General features: G+C 48.9%; 6 protein-coding genes across 6 annotated transcripts; 4 read left to right on the forward strand and 2 right to left on the reverse strand.

Annotated features, from left to right (window-relative positions):
* Positions 1-220: 220 nt before the first annotated feature.
* HOO65_010953 (Spindle assembly checkpoint component MAD1) lies at positions 221-2,655 on the forward strand (the record flags this gene model as incomplete). Its single annotated transcript, XM_071005489.1, has 2 exons — positions 221-358; positions 442-2,655. 2 exons carry the CDS (start codon positions 221-223, stop codon positions 2,653-2,655), a joined length of 2,352 nt encoding a protein of 783 aa, XP_070862775.1.
* Positions 2,656-3,121: 466 nt separating this feature from the next.
* On the reverse strand, positions 3,122-5,796 carry HOO65_010954 (OPT oligopeptide transporter; the record flags this gene model as incomplete). Its single annotated transcript, XM_071005434.1, has 2 exons — positions 3,122-4,025; positions 4,109-5,796. 2 exons carry the CDS (start codon positions 5,794-5,796, stop codon positions 3,122-3,124), a joined length of 2,592 nt encoding a protein of 863 aa, XP_070862776.1.
* Positions 5,797-8,822: 3,026 nt separating this feature from the next.
* HOO65_010955 (putative 5-formyltetrahydrofolate cyclo-ligase) lies at positions 8,823-9,580 on the forward strand (the record flags this gene model as incomplete). Its single annotated transcript, XM_071006134.1, has 2 exons — positions 8,823-8,919; positions 8,976-9,580. The coding sequence occupies 2 exons, from the start codon at positions 8,823-8,825 to the stop codon at positions 9,578-9,580; spliced, it is 702 nt and encodes a 233-aa protein (XP_070862777.1).
* Positions 9,581-11,577: 1,997 nt separating this feature from the next.
* HOO65_010956 (exportin 1-like protein) lies at positions 11,578-14,979 on the forward strand (the record flags this gene model as incomplete). Its single annotated transcript, XM_071005338.1, has 5 exons — positions 11,578-11,706; positions 11,797-11,886; positions 11,962-12,234; positions 12,505-12,595; positions 12,656-14,979. The coding sequence occupies 5 exons, from the start codon at positions 11,578-11,580 to the stop codon at positions 14,977-14,979; spliced, it is 2,907 nt and encodes a 968-aa protein (XP_070862778.1).
* A 1,972-nt stretch (positions 14,980-16,951) lies between these two features.
* On the forward strand, positions 16,952-18,529 carry HOO65_010957 (uncharacterized protein; the record flags this gene model as incomplete). Its single annotated transcript, XM_070999839.1, has 1 exon — positions 16,952-18,529. One exon carries the CDS (start codon positions 16,952-16,954, stop codon positions 18,527-18,529), a length of 1,578 nt encoding a protein of 525 aa, XP_070862779.1.
* A 172-nt stretch (positions 18,530-18,701) lies between these two features.
* On the reverse strand, positions 18,702-19,595 carry HOO65_010958 (putative kinase mug58; the record flags this gene model as incomplete). Its single annotated transcript, XM_071006078.1, has 2 exons — positions 18,702-19,038; positions 19,123-19,595. The coding sequence occupies 2 exons, from the start codon at positions 19,593-19,595 to the stop codon at positions 18,702-18,704; spliced, it is 810 nt and encodes a 269-aa protein (XP_070862780.1).
* Positions 19,596-20,475: the final 880 nt, after the last annotated feature.

The raw sequence follows: 20,475 nt of genomic DNA on the forward strand, positions 1-20,475 counted from the left end.
CTAGCAGAACCCCTGTTACTCATATAAATAAACAAATGTAAGGCTTCTAATGTTAAGCTGGACACTGGACTTAGTATATGATCCCACACTCTAACTAACAAACGCAAGTGACGGCCTTGCCGCAAGCATAAACCGTAGAAGTGGCAATTAGTTTGGTTTACTTTCCTTTTTTGTTCGCTACGGAAAACTCATTGAAGTACAGCATTGCGCCGATTCAATAATGAGAAAACACACGCTCAAGGAGCCCGGCTCTGCGCGCCCGGCATCGCGTGTTGCTGCACCGACGGCATCAAGCCGATTTAGATCGACTATCGGACCCGGATCCATTCCACGGCCTCGGAGTAACTCAATGGCCCGGGTGAGTCGTCGAGACGACTAAGATGCATTGCAAAAGGTGAAAGAACTACGACTTTGGCTAACATCAATATGGTACTTCTGTAGACAACAAACTTCCACTCGACAGTGACACCAAGCTACAATCTCCTCACCGGCGAATCCTTGCCCCCGCGGCCAGGCTCGCGTGCAGAATCTATTCACAGCATTGCATGCGATAGCAGCAAAGAAAACATCGCCCCGGCCGATGCCGAGGGCAATGACCAGCAAAGACGACAAATCGAACAGCTCAAAGCCGAACTCGCGACGATGCGCCATCGAATAAGCGTCATGGAGGATGACCATGCACGCGACAGTCTGCGCCACACGACCGAACTCGAGGACCAGAAACGCCGCGCCCAGGAAGACTTCGAGAAGAAGCAAGCAGCCGAGAGCGAGTCTGTTCTAGCAACGCGACAAACAAGTCGTCTACAAAACGAGATTCAAGAACTACGCGATGCGGCCGCACTCGAAAAATCAGCCTTTGAGAAGCGTCTACGGTCGGCAGAGGATCGCAATCGAGAGCTTGAGGAATCCATGGAAGAACTCGGCAGTGCCAAGGACGATGCGCAACGCCGTCACGACAAAACAGTCTCAGATTTGCAGATGCAGCTAGCATCAAATACGCGCATTGTTCAAGAATTAGAGCAAGAGACGCAAGCACGCGAAGAGGTGCTCCAAAAGACACAAGCCTTGGTGACAGAGAAGGATGAGCAGATTGGGAGGCTCGAGGCCGATGTTCTGCGACTCAAGGCGCAAACTGGCGATGTCGAGACCATGGCGATCATCAAGCGCGAGCTATCCGATCAGGTCTCTCATATTCGCTCACTAGAGGCTAGTAACCGCGATTACATCACCGAACTGAAGCATTTACGCCAGGTACATAAGGCCGTCGAGATTGTCGAGGAAGAAAAGCGTACATTGCAGCGTCGCTTAGAGACTGCTGAAGATGTGGAGAGGCAGCTTGGCGAAGCGCAGATACAAATACAGCGCCTTGAAGAGGAGCAGTCATCGTGGACATCCTATCTGCGTGATGCAGCCGAGGACCCTGATGCTGGTGCTGAATTTTCGTCCCCCGAAGAGGTTGCTCGCGCTCTAGTGCAAGAGAGACTAAATGCGGCATCGATGGTGGAGAAAATCGGAGGCATGCAGGCTGAAATGGGGGTCCAGGACTCAACAATCAAGGTGCTACAGGAGGAAAAGATAGCCCTCAAGACAGAACTAGAAAAAGCCAAGAGCGCCACTGCAATCGCCGGCGATAACAAGGCCGTTGTACGTCTAGACAGACAGCGTACTCTAGCTGTCAAAGAGGTTGAGTACCTTCGCGCCCAACTCAAGTCCTACGATGTCGAAGATGTTACTTTTAATGCCGAGAATCACGGCGATGTACATGCTGAGCGCATTCAGAGTCTGGAAAAACGCATTCAGGCTTCTGAGCAGCTAGTTGACCAGTACAAGGCCGAGGTACAAACTTTACATGCCGACATGTCTGCACTTGAGGCAGCCCTTAAAAGCGGCGGCATTTGTAATGATGAAAAAGCTCTAGGTAGCCTTAAGCGTTCACATGCCGATGTGGCTGAGAGCGAGGAGGCAGCACAGGAAAAGATAGGCGAAATGACACGCAAGCTGCGATCATCGCAGGACGAGCTGGCTGCAGTGCAAACAAAGCTAGCAGTGCGCGAGAAGGACGTCATTGCCCTAATGAAGCAGCTAGAATCAGCCAAGAAGACTAGTAAAGTGCGCATTCTTGCATTGCGTAACAACCCCACGGCTGAAGTTGAGAAGGTCAAGATGGAAACGCTGCATGCACTGCAAAAGGAAAACGCTGAGCTCCTGGCTGTGGTGCAAGGAAAGGCGGGTGACTTCGAGATGATGCCTGTGTCACAGCTAGCTGCCGTGCAGCGGGATGTGACAGCAGCGAAGAGCGAGACGGCCTCAGCGCACAAGTCGATCAAGCGACTTAAGGAAGTCTGGGCAGCTAAGTCATTGGAGTTCAAGGAGGCAATCTTCAGTACCCTGGGCTGGACGGTGGTATTTATGCCTAATGGCAAGATGCGAGTCGAGAGCACCTTCTACCCAAGTGTCACGGATGAGCACGAAAATTCTATCGTCTTTGATGGCGAGCGCGGGACAATGAAGGTCGGCGGCGGTCCGAAGAGCGAGTTTGCCCAACGCATCAGCAGCCTAATCCAGTTCTGGGTGCGCGACAAGGGATGCATCCCGGGGTTCTTGGCAGCGCTCACGTTGGAGTTCTATGATGAGAGAGCGGGAGCGGAGATGTGAAGAGAGGAAGGAATATGGAGAAAAGAACTAGTAACATGAAGCGGATAAATGACGTCTATGGAAATATAGGAAAGGGGGAGGCAAGTATCTGTGCAAGAGAACGTATTATCTCTGTTTTTCTTTTTTTTTGTTTTTGCTACAAACTCCAGAATTAGATTGATGACTTTCCATGATGTCAAACAAGATACCAATCACTTTAAAACATGATACCTCGCCTCCAGAGAATGACGTAATGGTGCTGGCAGTGTATGCACTGCGACATGAAAACTATGAGAAATACAAAAAGAACAAAACATGCATGGAAAAATGCGACTGTAGAGTATAAAAAGACTATAGATCATCTAGTCTAATGCACATACGGCATGGCGTGGGATTATCTTTCTCTTCTAGTAAATCATTCATCAATATGCACAGGGAAAAACAAAAAAAAAAAGATGAACAAGAAACAACTATCTAGCTTCGCTCCTCACCACTCTGTTGGTCCAAATCGGCCGTCTTCTGGAAGTCCCTTGTATGGGCAGGCATTCCAGTCACAGCCTTGCTTGTGCACCTCTGTGCCCCACCACGAAAACGCGCCCATGACGTTGGGATAGATGATGGCGAAAAAGATGACGACAATGCCAAATGCCAGGCCCGAGTCGAGTGCCGCACTTAGTGTCATAGTGTATTTAGCCCACCAGGCGCCTGCACGACGGCGGATGTGGTAATTGAATACGTAGCAGACAACAGCCCATACGGAAAAGTTAAGCCCAGTGGCCGGCGGGATCCAGCTCATGGTGCCAAATATGACGGGGAAGTTGATATGGCGAGCAATGCTATTTTTACGGTTGCGTGCGTACAACCACACGGGGATCGGCAAGATACCACCTACGAGAAAACACCAGATCAGTGGGCGGTACATTGCGCCCTGTCCAAAGAACTCGCCAGGCCCGACAACTCCCCAAAGGATAGAACCGTTGAAGTGCACGCGGGCAAATGGGCACGTAAAGCCATTGACAGCTTCCGGCGTGCATATCCCCCGTACGTTACGGAACATCCAGTTGAGCACGCCAATCTGGGTGCATGATGATACTATCGTGGCTGCTATCTGGACTTGGAAAAGCAGCCGGGGAGGAATTTTCATGTAGTGGCCAAGCTTCAAGTCGGCAGCAAACTTGATGCCCTGGGCTGACGAAATGTAGCCATATGTCACGAAGACCATATTGGCGACAGGTTTGCCTGGGAATACTATGCCGCAAATAAGCTGGCAGATCAAATAAATGCTGCTGTTCTGATTGGTGACGGCCATAACAATTCCATTTGGAATGAAGAAAATGGCACATATTCCAAGAGCCATAAGGAGACCATACCAAGGGAGATGGACAGGGTAGCTAAAGGAAGAGAGCCGCGCAAGTTAGAAATTAGTGTGTCAATGTAATATAAGGAACCATAGGCTAGGCAGAGCAGCACTTACTATTCGACAACAAACATTCCCACAGCTGCCATGCTAGCAAAAGTTATCAAGTACCACGATATGGGAGCATCTTCGTAACGACGCATCAAACGAGTATGAACATCTTCGCGGACGAAGCTGGTAGCATTGGTTGACCGAATCGAAGCACCAGATGACGTCCCCGGCCGCGAGGATGCTAGAATGCCAACAGAGCTGTCCCCGACACGCTGATACAACGTAGTCCCGGACACTTCCGCGCTGACCTCTTGCAACGACTTCTTCCATGTCCGCCAGATATCCGGTCCATACCAGCAAACAGTGTGAGTCAATAGTGCAGCCAGCCCGGCAAACTGCACGCCATAGCTGAGAACATATGTTATGGGAAGAAAGACTCGACTGTAATTGCGATAGGCCTCGCGGTCGAAGACAAAGTCTTTGGTTAATACACGACCAACGTCGTACACTTGACCAGTATTATCAAAAACAGAAGCCGACAGAATGGGCATGTACGATGAGTATAGCACGTTGGCATAGTACATGATAGGCGCTAGAACCCACATAACAATAGCTACACCAGCCACCACATTCATGGCGGCCCAGAAAGGAACCAGCAGAGGGGACCCGATGTAGGTTATTTGCGCCCAGTCAAAGGTCATAGGGAACAGACCCAACCCGGAGACCACCCCAAATAGATTGGCAGCAACGACATTCTTGGGCGCAAACCACGTCAGAACATTAAAATAGCTAAGGGCAGGGAACAGCAGCCCTGGGAGAAAGTAAAACGCACAGCTGCCTAGCCAAACAAAGCTAAAGAAACGCCAGCGGCTGATGCACCACCCATTGGCTGGTTTATTTTCTTCTTTGTGCAGTGTTGAAAACATAGCAGCAGACATTAGCGTGCCCGGCCAAATCATACTACTAGGCCGTACTAAGAAGCTCCGTGTCAGCCCGGCAAAGGCGTATCCCAGTATTTGGGTCGAAAGCGTAAGGAGAAGCTGGTAGGGGATAGTGACGTCTTGCTTGTAGAATTTACTCTGCTCGACGATGACGTCGGTCGCAAAGGCAAAACCAAAGGCGACATTGCTACTAACATAGACGCAGGTATGTTCTTTTTCGTTCCACCACCCTTGGCCAAACCACAGCCGCCAGCGCTGCCAGAATGAAGCATAGCGCGCTGATACGTTGGTCCGGCCTATCAGGACGCCGGCTTCAAAGTGCTCGCATGGGTCATCTGGCCGTTTGAGGATATAGTCCCACAGGTGACCTAGTGGGTGAGCTAATAGTAGAGCAATTACCGGCGTTATGGCTACGCTGGGGTAACGCAGTGAAAAGAAAAGATTTGTAGAAGACCCTAGAATGCTAAAAAGCAGAGACAGTGCCCACATCCGGGGCGTATTAATGGAGAGCGTAATGTCGTCTGTTGGCGGCACAGCAGCTCGAACAGACTCGTGGGGTGAGTTTTCGTGGGCGTCCCGGTGAGAATCAGAGTCGCCATCATTGCTGCCACTGTTGTAGTGGTCGCTTCCGACGTCTATCGTAGTGTCATCCGAGCTGGATGCTGTTGCTCGAGACAATGGCTTCCTATGCAGTATTTTCTGCTCGCTTGGCGGGATAGTAAATGGCTTTTGCTGTGGTGGAGACTCGGGAGGAGAAATTGTTCCGTATGAGGCACCGTCATCGTCGGCTAGAAAGGGCGTGCTGGACTCCATAGCATAGGCAGAGTTGAAGATTTAGCGTGGGCCTTGCGCAGACAGCGGAACACGCGATCAGATTGACCCCGAGGCCTTAGAAGGGCTTCCCCTTTGTTTTAGAATTCGTCGGGGATGGGATGACAGAGAGCAAGGTACTAATACACAGCTGGAAAGAGAACAGAGCCGAGGGTATTGCAGAAGAAGAGAGGTACACAGGTAGCGACACAAAGATAGTCTCGTGGTCCCTCAAAGGTATAGGGAAAGCGTAGAGTAGAGAAGCATGAAGTGTAGTAGAGACAGGCGCAGATGGAGATCGATACCCAAAGATAAGCAAACCTAGACAAGAAGGCTAAACAACAGAGAAAGGCAAAGAAACTGAGAATTTCAAGAACAAAATTACATAGGCGCAGAACAGGTATAAAACATGGTGGGTTGGGTGTGGGAGAGAGCAAACATAAAGAGCGCCTGGGTGGATTTATACCAAGAAACAAGAGCAAGGTACTCTACAAGCATGGTAGCATATAGTTGCTGCAGGACAGGGCAATGCTTACCAGCCAAAAACAGGCGAGTTGGAACAGCTTCAAACAGAGCGCAGCAGAGGGGATCCAAGGAGGTAATGAGCCGAAAAAAGAAAAAAAAAGGAAAAAAAAAGCCCAGCCGTCAGTGTCGTAAAGGGACCTTTTCTTCTTCGCAGGCAGCAAGAGGGAGACAAATAAGAGCGAAGAGAAGGAGGAGAAGGTGGGAGACGAGAAGTCCAGAGAGAAGTTCCAAGGAAGGGGAGGGGTGAGCATAAGAAACAGTGAGACGAGCAGCCAAGTAAGGCAGAATTATCACCTCGCTAGCATCAGCACTCAGGGGAGGGGTGGCATTAGAAAAGATGCAGAATAGGCCTTGCACTGTGACCATCGCCAAAATTTGTTCATCTCAGCTTCCTTTTCTGGATCATCAGGAATCTCTGGTTGGCTAGGGGCTTGATTAGCGATGGCATGCTGTATTGCGATAGTCGAAGACCGAGAGCAAATGAATTTTCAATGGCCGCTGGGCAATAATATTGTTGATGATGATGATTTCAATACAAGGAAGGAAATAGTTTCCAGCGGCAAGTTTCCTCCTTTCACGCGACTACAGTACACAACAAATAGCCCTAGGGTTATAGTGCTTAAAGGCCCTAGGGTTCTGCTTTTAGAGGCCTCTTTTAGCACTTGCACTCTGAGAACGGGAGGATCGCCCAAAGTTGACACAGTCCCTAAAGACCTGCAGAACACTGTATAGGCCTTGTGATTATGCCTTAGAAACGCTCAAGCCTCACCGTGCTTGCACAGTGCGCATCTTGGCCCTAAGATTGTTTGATCAATCAGATTAGATAAAACAGTGCGGCGGGTCCATCTCTACAAGAGGCGGTTCTTGGGTTGTTTATGCCAACCAAGACTCGCCAAAATTTCACGAGATGAAAACTTTTCAAAAACTGCATAGGAATTTATACATGGAGATTTTCTTTCCTGCTTTACCGCCATTTTAGAGCTTCTGGGCGTATTGCACACCCCACTGCCCCTCAGTAGTTTATTGAGCTCCAGCAAACCAAGCCCAAGACTATTTTAAGTTATCTATGGGCTAAGATGACTACAACAACGACATTGTGCTTGCTGGCTGGGATGTTCCCTGAAGCTCTCCCATTAAACAACTTTTGTAGTTAACAATGTCGTGGTCTAATCACTCATTTCTCTCCATGGCCCCCATCATCTTGGTTACTACAGGTGTCCCGACCACCCTGCTTGTTGATGAGAGCTATTAACGTTAGTCAAAGCACTACGAAAGCTAGACAAAAGTGCACATACCGGCTAAGAAATACATGTCCTCCTGTCCATGAAGTTGGGGAGCGGGCGAGCCTGGTGGTCCTGGCTTAGCCTCGTCTCCCTTGTTTGGTGTCTTGGACAGCCTCATATGGTGTACCCCTCTCCCCTCGCTGTGATTATATATCCAACGCTTCCTATTTGCGGGTTAGTATTAGTAGACCTAGGAAAAAAAGTTCTAGCACGTAATGGTTGTCATACTTGCTTTGCTTGGTGTTGCATAGGTAGTTAGGGCTATATGCTGCTACCCTTATGATTCATGTGCATAAAGATAAAATACATATGTATGCACTAGTATTTTAATGAAGATAATTACCCTAGCTGAAGTGCTACCGCAGTGCGTTTGCCAAGAATGTCAACGTCAAGTCATCATGAGTCTTGCTCTATCCTATTTACTTACAAAGCGTCCTGCCAAGAAGATTAATGTAATAGGACTCTCCCAACCTTTGCTCATGTTTCCAAGGGACCTTTCAACTAAGATGTAGGAGACGCTACAAAGAACCCTTGTGAGACGGCTCTGTCTCGTGGGTTTCTCGTGAGAACGTGCGAAAAAGGGAAGGGGAAAGACAAGTTCGTTCCTCTATAAAGACCCTAAGAATAAGTGGCTCTAGAAATCGGGGTGCAGGGAGCGTTAGAGCTAGTAACGGCGCATTAGGTCGGACTGAATGCTGCTATCACTATTCAGGATCTTTTCTAGACCTTGTCTCTGCAAATAGACCTGATAAAGGCGGGGTAGTCGTGTTGCCCTTGGATAGAAACCTGCTGCTAGCTGGTGATAGTGACCTGTTTTCGTCTCCTGCGACAAGCCGCATGCCATAGCAAGGGAGGGCGTGTGATAAAGGGAGCGTAAGAATAGGCATCATTCATGTTGTACGTGCTTGTGATTATGCCTCTATCCATAATGATGACCTCATATTTCCGGGGGGATGCACAGCCGAATTTTTATTCTTTCTATGTTGTACACCAGTTACCAGGTTACCGTAATGCTACTTGACTAATATAGTATCCATAGCCTAACATGGTAGTATCTCAGTGGTACCTTGGTACTTGAAAGTTATCTTGGCTATGGTGATGGTAGCACTGTAGCCGCACTGCCTGGCTGCTAGTATAAGCGGGGCTGAAATACCATCGTTGTCTCCTGAACAAGGCCACTGTAGCGCGCCATTGAGGCCAGGACTATATCACCAGTCAACCATGGCATCCCCTACGCTTGTTCTCGCAAAGCAAAAACTTCGTGCCCTTGTACGGGAGTCTCTTCAGAAAATACCCCATGAGTCTGTCATCTCCCAGAGTAAGTTTCTCCCTGTTCCTTAGTGCCATATTTTCGGCTATTCTAACATGTGATAGGCAATGCCATATTTGAGACTTTGTGCGGGTTTTCGCCATACATCAATGCGACTAGTATAAGCATATTTCTTTCAATGCCAACCGGAGAGGTCCAAACACGCGAAATCGTCAAGCATGCTCTGCAGAGCGGAAAGGCTGTGTACATCCCATATTTACACAAAACGCCGCCACACCTAGAATGCACTCCTAAGCGTGTCATGGACATGGTACGCATCCAGGATCTTGAGGACTACGAATCTCTTCAACCAGACAAATGGGGTATCCCTAGTGTTGACCCTGTTTCCGTCGCTACTCGCGACCGCATACTAGGCGAAACAACGGAGAAGATCAATCCAGTAACTCTCGATATGGTCCTAGTCCCAGGCTTAGCGTTTGATACTAACTCTGGCGGCGGCATCAAACGCATGGGACAAGGCCGTGGCTTCTATGATCTTTTCTTCGAGCGCTACGCCGCGGAGCTGTCTAAAACTCCCGTGACCTTATGTGGGCTAGGTCTAGAGGAACAGTTCCTCCCCAACATGTTACAAGCATCGGAACTGCCAGTAGGACCGCAGGACAAGCTCCTCGATATGCTGATACTCGGGGATGGATCTATTATACAATAAGAAAATATCATTCATTTTTGGGGTTGGGTTTGACAAATGGTAGCAGTGGCATTATGAAATGTGACGCCTCTGACACTTGTAGCCCAAAAGAAACAGTGAGAGTAACGAACAACATTAAATAACAAAAGATGGAAACAAGAGGCTGTAAAAGAACACACAAACTCCTAAAAATAAATCACAAGTGAGCTCTAGGCCATAATCCACTGCCTGCCACTTGGTATGAACGAAACAAGACATGTAAATAGTCAGACAACAGGCGAGAGAATGGCAATGGCATATCTACCCCCTCATCTCAAGGTTGGGAGATAGGCACTCTTGTGGCAGCAGCATGTGAAAATCCATGCGGCCTTGAGAACAAAGTGATGCCCCCTTTCCTGCCTTCTCTAGTCTCGCTCCTGTGACTGCCTAACTGCCAACCCTATTCAGTTTTGATGCTTGATTGTAACCATTAAGTCACAGAAAAGCTCTTGAAGATTTGTTGTCTGGCCGTCTGGGTATATGTAATAAGTTTAAACCGATTGTATCAGCGAGACGTTGTCGCCCTTGAGGAGGATTTGACCTGTGGGAAAGAGCTGGGTGTCAATAGCACATTTTCAAGGCAGCCAAAATGGCCATAATTGATTCATAAACATCAGCATACCTAGCGGTCTCCGGGTTTCCTCCGAGTTGGTCTTGGAAACAATCTTGACTTCCACAGCGTCATCTAGCACTAGGTTCATGAATTCGTCAAAGCCCTAAGTCGATCTTGTTAGCCGCCACTCATATGAGCACCGTTGTCGCGCAAGCTTCATGGTCGTGCATACTCTGATTTTGCCCTCAATGCGAATTCCAAGCTGTTCATATAGCCACACCTGCACCGTAGTGTGCGACTGCAGTAACTTGAAGATGAAGTTGATGGGGGGAGTAGTACCCGCCGACCACCGCCGCCGCCACGACCAGTCATTTTGAATTATTAGGGAAAAAGAGAAAAGTAAAATAGCCAAGTGGTTGCTGCTCAGCTTATGGATGGTCGCAAGGGGGCTATGTAGTTGGGTTTGACAGAAACTGAAAGGAATCGACGTCGTTGGGTTTTGGGTGAAAGGCGGTGGAGCAGGCAAGGCTGGAAGATCACGGCGGTTTTTTTCTCCTCTGAAGTTCAAATTTAGTAGCCTTGCGCCTCATGTAAACAGACAGCTCGGCCTCTTTTCTGGGCCATATATAACCATACATTCACAAGTACGTTATTGATCCTACCTTTGCTCTATTTGCCAGGAGAAGCTCCCATGCTGCCAGTGCGGGGCATATCGTGGCGTCGAGGGGCTCTTGTGTGGCGCTAACCAGGCTTGAATCAGCTTAGCTTCAGCTTTTTTTCTTCAATAGTATATGGAACATCAAGGAAGGTTGGCGCTTTGTTGCTCACCTCATATCCAACGCTTGGGACCTCCCGTTTGTTTAGTTTGGATACCTTTTGGAACAACTCAAGCCTCTTGTTGCGCTTTGCCCATTTAGTTGTTGCTTCTTTGTCTTTCTTCCCTTTTTTTTGCATATCTTCAAGTCCCAATTAGCTTGGTTATACTTGCTCATTGATCGCTTCCCCTCCTTCCCCCCCCTCCTCAGCCCAACACACTAACCAGAGTTGTTCTGGCTGTCCTACTCTGCTGATTTTTGTTGTCTTGACTCAGCGTACTTCTGCTCCGTCCTTTGCAAAAACCTTTTTCGCCTGGTTTCTCTTCGTTTTGCTTTTCTTAACTCGTGGGCTTTCAACGCTTAATACCCCCGACATTGGCGCCGCAAACTTCCACGTTTCTTCCAATCAGCACCCTAGATTCCCCAAGGACGCCTTGAGTGGCTGCTCTCACAGGAATTCAAACGAAAGCCGGTGACTTCTTTCCACAGGCCTATCTTTGAAATTACCCAGAGCTTGCCCCCACCCTCTCCCCAAAGTTATTATCGCTAGCCGTCATCAGGCACGCATACGCGTACTCACATACGATCACCCCCTTTATAATCTAGAAACCATGGCTTCTGTTCCATCTACCGAAGTCTTTCGGGCCGAAGATGTCCTCGCCGCTGTTGTCACAATGCGAGGCGGGGATGTTGAGGCCAAAAAGAAAGCCCAAGAATTCCTGCAAAACTTCCAGAAATCAGTACGCTATTCTCGCTACAACCGTCGCCTCCTCTCACTCCCCCTTTCTTCTTCCCTACCTACGCTTGACTAACATGATATCTTACTCCAGAACGGCTCCTGGGCCACTATTATCAGTATTCTTCAGTCTTCTGCTGATGATGAAGCCAAGCTGTTCGCTGTCATTACCCTTCGTGGAAAGGTTTGTATATTGCATTTGCGGATTGTCTTGCTCAAGTCGAATGACGTACCGTGTTTCTTACTTCTGCTATCATAGATTACATACGACCTCTCAACCCAAATCCCCCAAGACCAGGTGGCTGGTCTCCGTGATCAACTTCTACTATTCCTCGCTCACTTCGCTTCTGGCCCCAAGGCTATCCGTGTCCAACTTTGCGTTTCTCTCGCGGTCCTTGCCATCCAGATGACAGGATGGAAAGATGTTCTCCCCACTGTGGTCAACGCCCTCAACTCCAGTCATGCCGCTATTCTCGATTTCCTTCGCGTTCTCCCCGAAGAAGTTACGGACGGCCGCAAAATCACCCTTACTGTATGTGACTACCAACCTCAATCTCTCGATCCCAGTCGCCCAACAATATTCAGCTCAGAGATCAATACCAGATCTTGTGGCATATCAATTTTACCTTTGCGATCATCCTCTCCCCTACCCTCCACGAAAGCTCTATTCGCGACATGATTCTGCCTACCACTATCCCGTATTAATCGATCGAGTCGAGTCGAGTCGAACCCGGCCCAGTGGTTTTTTTCAACTCGACATCAACCAGCTGCGATCAAAATCTAATAAATCTACGTCACATAGGAAGAAGAACTGAGCCTGCGGACCACAGAGCTTCTTAGCGATAACTCAGAACAGGTTGTTCAGCTCTTGACCAACTATGCGCAATCTTCTCGTAAGCTCTTAAAATCCAGTCTCTAAATATTTGTGTCTTCTCAGCTAACTCCTGAAATAGCCGAAGCTGCACAGAACCCCCAACTCTTGGAATGCATTACTGCTTGGCTCAAGGAAGTACCCGTTAGTCGCATTGCCAGCTCACCTCTATTGGAACTTATTTTCGCCGCAGTCAAAGAAGAAACCTCGCTTGTCGAGGCTGCTGACTGTCTCTGCGCTATTCTTCGCGAAACTTGCGAAGTTGATGACAACCTTGAAGTCATCAAAGTTCTCTTCCCTCAGTTGATCCAACTCCAGCCTTTAGTAAAGAAGTTTGTAGAGGAAGAAGATGTCGAGTCGTACAAGGCCATTACCAAAGTCTTCTCTACTGCTGCTGAGGCATGGGTTGTCGCTATCGCACGCGAACCTCAAGTCTTTGGGCCCCTTGTGGACGCTGTCCTTGAGTGTGCATCTCTGGATAAAGGGCGTGACGTCATTGAGCACACTTTCCATTTTTGGTACGAACTCAAACAGTACCTAGTTTTGGAGATTTACATGCAGGGACGTCTCCATCTGGCTCCGGTTTACTCAAAGCTTGTTACTATCCTTCTCCACCACCTACAATACCCTACTCCCGAGACTGGAAACGAGCAAGATCTGTTTGACGGTGACCGTGAGATGGAGGAGAAGTTCAGAGAGTTTCGCCACCAAATGGGTGATACTCTCAAGGACTGCTGTGAAGTTCTTGGTGTCACCGAGTGTCTTACTAAGGTTCTTGACGCTATCAACGTTTGGATGCAAAGCTATGCTTCTCAGGCTACAGCCAACTCGGTGCCTCATTGGCAGGAACTTGAAGCACCTTTGTTTGCCATGCGTGCCATGGGTAGAATGGTTGATCTGGATGAAGGTGTCGTTCTGCCTCAGCTTATTCCTCTACTTGTTCAAATCCCTAGCCACGAAAAACTACGCTTTGCTACCATTATGGTTCTTGGACGTTACACCGAGTGGACTGCGGCTCACCCTGAATTCCTTGAGGCTCAGTTCACCTATATTGTGTCGTCCTTTGAAACTGACTCTAAGGAAGTCGTGCGAGCAGCTGCCATGGCCATAAAGTTCTTCTGCACTGACTGTCGTGATCTCCTGAGCGGTCAGGTAGTTCAGCTCCAGAAGTTTTACGATCAGATCCTGGACAAATTGCCCGAAATTAGCCAAAACGAAATTACTGAAGGTGTGGCTAGTGTTGTCGCTGCTCAGCCTGTTGCTGAGATCGAAAAGCTCCTCGCGCTCTATTGCGACCCTCTTTTCCGCCGCCTGGGCGAAAAGGCTACTGCTGCCACTACTGAAGAGGGGAAGCTGGCGGTGGCCGATCATCTGAATCTAATTACGTTCTTTATTCAGATTGTCGTGCCGCTGGTTAGTGATGGCCAAGAAAATCCTGCCGTCAAGTACTGGCAGGAGCGCTTCCACATGCTTTCAACTGTCCTGAAGAGCTTTGTAACCTGTGTGCCCATCTGCGAACGTATCTGCAAGTGCTGGCGTAACATGGTTCTCTCTTACCGGACGGCTATGACCCCCCTCTTGCCTATCATGGCCAATGAGCTGGCGTCTGCCTTTAGTACATCTCGCGAAGGTTGCTTCCTTTGGGCAACAGGCGCTATTTTGCGAGAATTCTCGGAAGACCGCGAGCACGTCAGTCCCGAAATCTCTAACAGCATCTATGCGTTCTTCGAGGCCCAGGCCACTACTTTCCTTCGTGTTATGAATGAGCTGCAGCCTCGCGAACTTCCTGACGTGGTTGAGGATTTCTTCCGTCTACTAGTTGATGCCCTTCTGTACTACCCGCAGCGTCTAATTCCCTCGAACCTCCTGACCCCTATCTTTCAAGCCGCCATTTATGCTCTTACTCTAGAACAGCGCGATCCCCTGTCTTCGACTCTGCACTTCCTGCTGGACTTGATCTCCTATGCTTCAAACAACCCTGCTACTGGCAGTGGTCTTTTGCCTGAGGTTGCTACCCAGCTTCAAACCATTGTTAAGGACCTGATCCTGACAGGCGGCAATCAGCTTGTCAAGCAGGTCATGGCTGGCATGATGCTTACTTTCCCTCGCGACTGCTTTGCCAACGGCAGCTCGGTCTTGCTTGACCTCTTCCGCATTTTCCCTCAGGAGACGGCTGTCTGGCTGGAAAGCACCATTCAGCTGCTCCCTGCTGGTACCGTCACGCCTGCCGAAGCTACCAGATTGATGACCAAGATTAAGGAGCGTCTCCAGTCTACCGATCCCTCTGACAACAGGCAAGTGAGAACTATTCTGCAAGATTTTACCAACTCGTATCGCAGACGCAATGTAGCGCCTCGCGATGGCCTAGGCCAGCTTGAGGCTACTAGATTCCGATTCGTTGGTTGAAGTATTGCAGTCTATGTCGAATGGAGAACAGAGGAAGAGGGACGGGATTGGCAAATTGTTTTTTTGCGGGTTATTTTTTACGTATTTGGTCTATTTATTACATGTCTATTAGAGTTAAGGAAACGGCCGGAGTTTGGGTGGTAGGGAAAGAGAGAAAGAGACAGAATCATGGTATCGAATATGGGATGGGGAAGAAGAGAAGAGAGAAGAGAAAAGCAAAGGAAATTGGTGGAACAACGACTGACACTGTGCCACCACTCTCATACCTCACTTGCACCCCCTATCTGGATTTCTACACTTGCATTTCGTATCAAAAGCGTACCGACAGTGTAATGTCTATTGGATAGCCTGCCATTAGACAAGAAGCTCACCGCAGGCTTAGCGCAGTGTGTGTAGAGGAGGAAGAGCGTTGAATTAAGATGTAAAGGATGTTAATTTTAACTAAGGAAAACAATACTATTGCTGACTCTAAGCAGCTACCCGTCAAAGCCACAGCCCATTTACATGATACCCTACTTATCTACAGAATTCCATTTATTCCGACTTGTTTTCTATAACTTTACTCACTCGCAGTCGTGAATGCTCTTTATCCTCTACTGGCCTCCTGCAGACAGCCCGTGCCATATTAACTTGCAGCACAGAACAGATGCTAATACAGGTTATTCTCCGCTTCAAAGCTGATGAGCCAATCCCCTGTACGATCTCTCCTGTTATACAACATGTTGGATGTTAGTTCGTTAGTAGGACCTTAGGTAGTCGGCCAAGAGCGACGAAGTAGCATCCATTCGTGAGCCAACATCACTTATCCGCGCATGGATGGCTAAAGGGTGAAGAAGTAGCCCGATATTTGGATCGGAGCCGTCGTTCACAGTTATATCTCGAAGGCTGGCAGTTCAGAGCCTCGCTTATATGAAGGCTATATGTGGCATTTGATTAGGTCCTAGATGCCAATAGGTAGCATAGAGCCAGATATTTTAATATTTATTCCCGCTCGCTATTCTCGCAACAGTCGTAAAACAAAAGTCCGCCTAATTCTCGACGAGGCCAAGTTAGAGACCTATCGTTAGCGATACTGAGGTCAGCGACTTGCCTAGGGATTATAAGAAGAAACAGGCGGTAAAGCTAGTAGCATGCACCAAACTAGCGATATACTGGTGGCCGATATTCGTGCACTTGCGGCACTTACTGTGCCATAGAAACCAATAAGCTGGTATGAATCCCAAAGAACTAACAGGTAGCCTTACGTATATGGTTCGTGAATGTGCCATTTCTATAATGTGAAGGTAGAGTTGATAGGAAAGGTGAGCAGAAAAACGTCAAAACCTTAAGCGCACTGTTGCGCGGATATCATAGATCACACAAGGGTTACGTTATACAAGCTCTCAATATCTAGGGTTACATTGGCACTGACAAAATGGCCATCATGTGAAAATGATAATGCAATGCAAGACAGTTTAGGTTCCTCATTGCAATAATGGAAGACCTTCAATATATTTGACCCAGAGAAATAAAGCAAAAGCACTGGCCAAACATTGTGGCCTTTGAAAATAAGCTGCTTCCCGCCTGTCTATTTGTCCCACGCCACTGGCTTTATTGTTGATCCATGGTTCATCATTTATTGTTTAATAGAAACGCGCTCAACGCGTCTGGCATTATCTAAGGAAGGCGCAAAGCTTCAGCAAACAAGTTTATCCGTCCCTTCTTTGGCAACAGCTCGTTTTGCAAGAGAACTTGCCTTGTTCAGTTGCCTATCTGATGAATTTATCAGCCGAGCGTAAATTTTCAATAATCTGTTCTCTTTGTTCTTTTCTAACTCTTTTTTCATCTGATCCTATTTTCTGCTGGGGACTCCTCTCCTGCTCACTGGCATCAACGGCATCGAAGCTTTTGAAGAGGCACGTTGACGTCATTTTATCTATTGATCAACACTGCCCATCATTTTTCACTGCTTATCCGACCAGCCATTGTTATGATGGAACATAGTAGCCTTGGCCAGTCCTTGCTTAATTACGCCAAGGCCCCCAGTGATGCCGGCACCGCTCGTAGCAACAGCGGGCTAGAGTCAGCCTTGGACGCTCTTACCAATGGCAAGAATAGCAGTGCCAACACTAATCATGGCACATCAACACAGCAAAACGGCTTGCAAAACCATGAAGGCCGCAATAGCCCCGATCCGCGGCGGTCAGAGACTCCAAATCGGCTGTCTCAGCGCCAGTCTCTTGCAGCTGCGGCCCGTATTCCTCTGGCTGCAAATACGCGCATGGATAACGGCTACCCACCAGCTTCTACGCCACGCCGAAATCGCGTGGAATCGCCGCGGTCCGTCCGCTCCGTTGATCACCACCCAGCTGGTATTTGGAGCCCTTCAGTTTTGTCTGAGTCAGACTTTAATCCACCGAGCACGGTGGATACAAACCGTTACCACCATCAACATATTGGATTTAAGCTGAAACATGACGCCAGAGACACAAAAAGAGAAACGGGTAAAGATATGGGCCGAGAGGATGTATTTGTCGGTGTTGGAATGGACAACTCTCGTAGATGGGGAAGACGCGACTCACGACCCCCCGCTTTCAGCATCAGTGACGGCAAAGTGTCGGTGACAGGAATCCAGGCACCCGTGCGTACAACAGCCGACTATCGGGGCTCACCAGAACGGGCTCCCTCGCAGTCTGCAGCTCGTGATGCTGACTCGAAACCTCGGCCAGCTTATCCCAACAATCTATTTGGCAGCGACAGCGATGATGACCATGATGAGGATGAGAATGCTGGAGGGGAACCGGAAAACTTCCGCAAAAATGCCATCCAACATCCCGTTGCACCGCGCCCCATGCAGCCCCATCGCCAAACAGCCTTGGATCTTGCTAATGATGACCTAGACTCGTTACTGGATGAAGACGAGATGGAAGACGACGATGTATTTGGCAGCAAGAGCGAAGCTTCTGACCAACTGACACCTAAAGCAACACGAAAGACTGCCGTGAAAATGGCTTCAAAGTCGCATCTGCCTCAGCAACAAGCACAAGGGGCGGTACACCCCGCACCTCTGACGTCACGGCCCCCGCTATCTAGTATATTATCTAAAATGGCGCGGGCCACAAGCGAGAGCAACTTTCAGAAGCGCCGGCGACCTAGTTACGATTACGATGATAGCGTCCTCCAAAAAATGGACTATTCTGAACTCAAGAGCCAGCCCTTTGACTACGATCCCGCCGTCGCGCCTGCCCTCCAAACAACAGTCGGCCATGGCGAAACGCTGCCAGCTCAGCTTTTACACTACAAAACACGTACCGACGCGGATCAAAGGGATTTCTTCTCACGCATGACAGTTACGGACTGGGAGCGGTCGGGCGATTGGTTCCTAGATCAGTTTGGGGACTTAGTGCAGCAAGTTATCCAGGCACGCAAAGATAGACGGGCGATAGTCGGCCAGTTTGAATCTGAGGTAGCTAGCCGCGAAGAGCAAGTGCGCACAAAGCATGATTCGATTGAACGCAAGATGAACAAGATGAAGCACAATGGCCTAAAAGTTGTTGGAGATGAGCTTTGAGGTTCAGTGCAAGGGAGGGTGCTTTACTTGTCTCAGCTGGTAGGCCTACTCAACCTACTTAGAATTTGCCTTGGGTAGCCGGAGTTAGGGTGTTTTACATATATGAGATAAAGGCGATATTGTAGACGGAATTATTTCATAATGTTTTATCTTGTACGGTTTCCTGCATGTGTTATACTGTATAGTGCTCCAGAACACTTCTGTCCCTATCAACCAAAATTCGTAGGTAGTGCCCCGTGGTTCCTGACTTCTGGGGCTGGGGGGTGTATTGGCGTAGTAGGCTTGATAGATATAGCTCATAGGCTGGAAAATATCCATCGACAAAAGTAACGACCTGTTCGTCTGTCATGCCAATCCCCCTCTCCTTGCGAAGCTCTCTTTCTTGCTGTAGGCGCCATTCATACACGAACATAACGTCTGAGGCTGCTATGTGAATAAACGCCCCGAATTTCTCCGTGACCGCATCGTAAGTTTTCAGATACTCGTTTATTTCAAGTAGGGTTTCTAGACTGTGCATGTGTAGCGTTCTTGTGCTTGTATCTGCATGCCTAGCGACAATGTCGATGTCCGGCAGCGCTCGAAAACCAACGCACCAGCCCTCAAGTAGAACAACACGGACCTTTCGCTCACCCGGCGCGTTCACCGACGTCCACTCTGCCTTGGGTGCACGATCGCCGAGCCCGCTAAATGCGGCCTTGTCATAGCGTGGGATGTCTGTGGGCTCGCCACGCTCTAAGGCCGCAAGAACGTTGAGAAGTAGCGGTATATCGTGCGTTCCTGGCTCGCCGCGGTGGCTGAGAAGCGGGTTGTTAGGGTGGGAAACGGCAAGCGCGGCTTGGGTATTGCGTGTGAGGTAGAAGTCGTCAATACTACAAACGAGATGCGGAATGTCGTGGGCAGTCAGGGAGCGCGAAAGGGCAGTGACGAGAGTAGTTTTGCCAATGCCCTGAGGCCCGTTGAGGCCGATGAAGAGAGGGCAGTTGGGGAGAGTGGGTGGAGGGCAGTATTCGGATAATTGGGTGAGAATAAAAGGGATGCAGATGGGGCTCTTATCGTCAGTGGGCATGGTGATTTGGTACGTGGGGAGTACTGGGCGTCTTGGAGTTGTAGGAGTGCATATGAAAGAAGCCCTGCATTTTTGAGGCAGGTGCAATTATTCTAATGCTAGTCATAGGCCATGCACGATGACCCGCATTTGAGAGATACTTTCTACTTGATGTCATTGGAGTGCACGTTTGAGACTCTCCCACAGGGCCAATCCGAAGTCTTCGGCGGCTTGTCCGTGAAGCAGTCGCGCTCGGCATTTAAATCGGATCATACCGATGCCGAGGCCTCAGTCTGGGCTTGCGGAGCCATAGGAACGGGGTCTTGTGACCTAGAATTTAGGGTATTTAGGATTACCTGCTTGCAAATGCGGAAGCCTCCAGATTGGGGACTTGGTATTTTGATATGAGAAATTTGGGGTAGTCAAACAAGCATGTGAATGGCCCATAGCTTAGCTACATGTGGGCTCTAGCCATTTTCTCCTGCAAAAAAGAGGCTGCAGCTCCAGTGAAACAATGTGCTAGCTCATGGGCGGAATCCCGATACTTATCAGGGCGTAAAGCTGGCAATGCTCCCCTATAGAACGGCATTCGCTGTAGCTCTCAAACCAAATTCATGTGCCGGGGTACCTTTAGTAGCTCCTCGGTCTGACCTCCCCCCTGCAAACCTCGGCTCAGGATAAGCCCTCACCCAGCTACCTAAAGCCTGGGTGCTTACAGCGGACTGTTCCCCATAGTCACACCTAAGTCGCCACAGCTTACCACCTGTGGCAGTTAGCGCCGTAAGAAAACAGGAAGGCGCAACAGCCTGAACAAGGAGGAGCTTCTCCTAGCAAAAGAAGTAATAGCAAAGCTCGTGCCTGCCGTTTTTGAAGCACCTCGGCATGTTGTGCTGGTTATAAT

The sequence above is a fragment of the Ceratocystis lukuohia genome, assembly GCF_044167205.1.
Source record: "Ceratocystis lukuohia strain C4212 chromosome Unknown Supercontig1_pilon, whole genome shotgun sequence".
Classification (NCBI taxonomy): Eukaryota; Fungi; Ascomycota; class Sordariomycetes; order Microascales; family Ceratocystidaceae; genus Ceratocystis; species Ceratocystis lukuohia.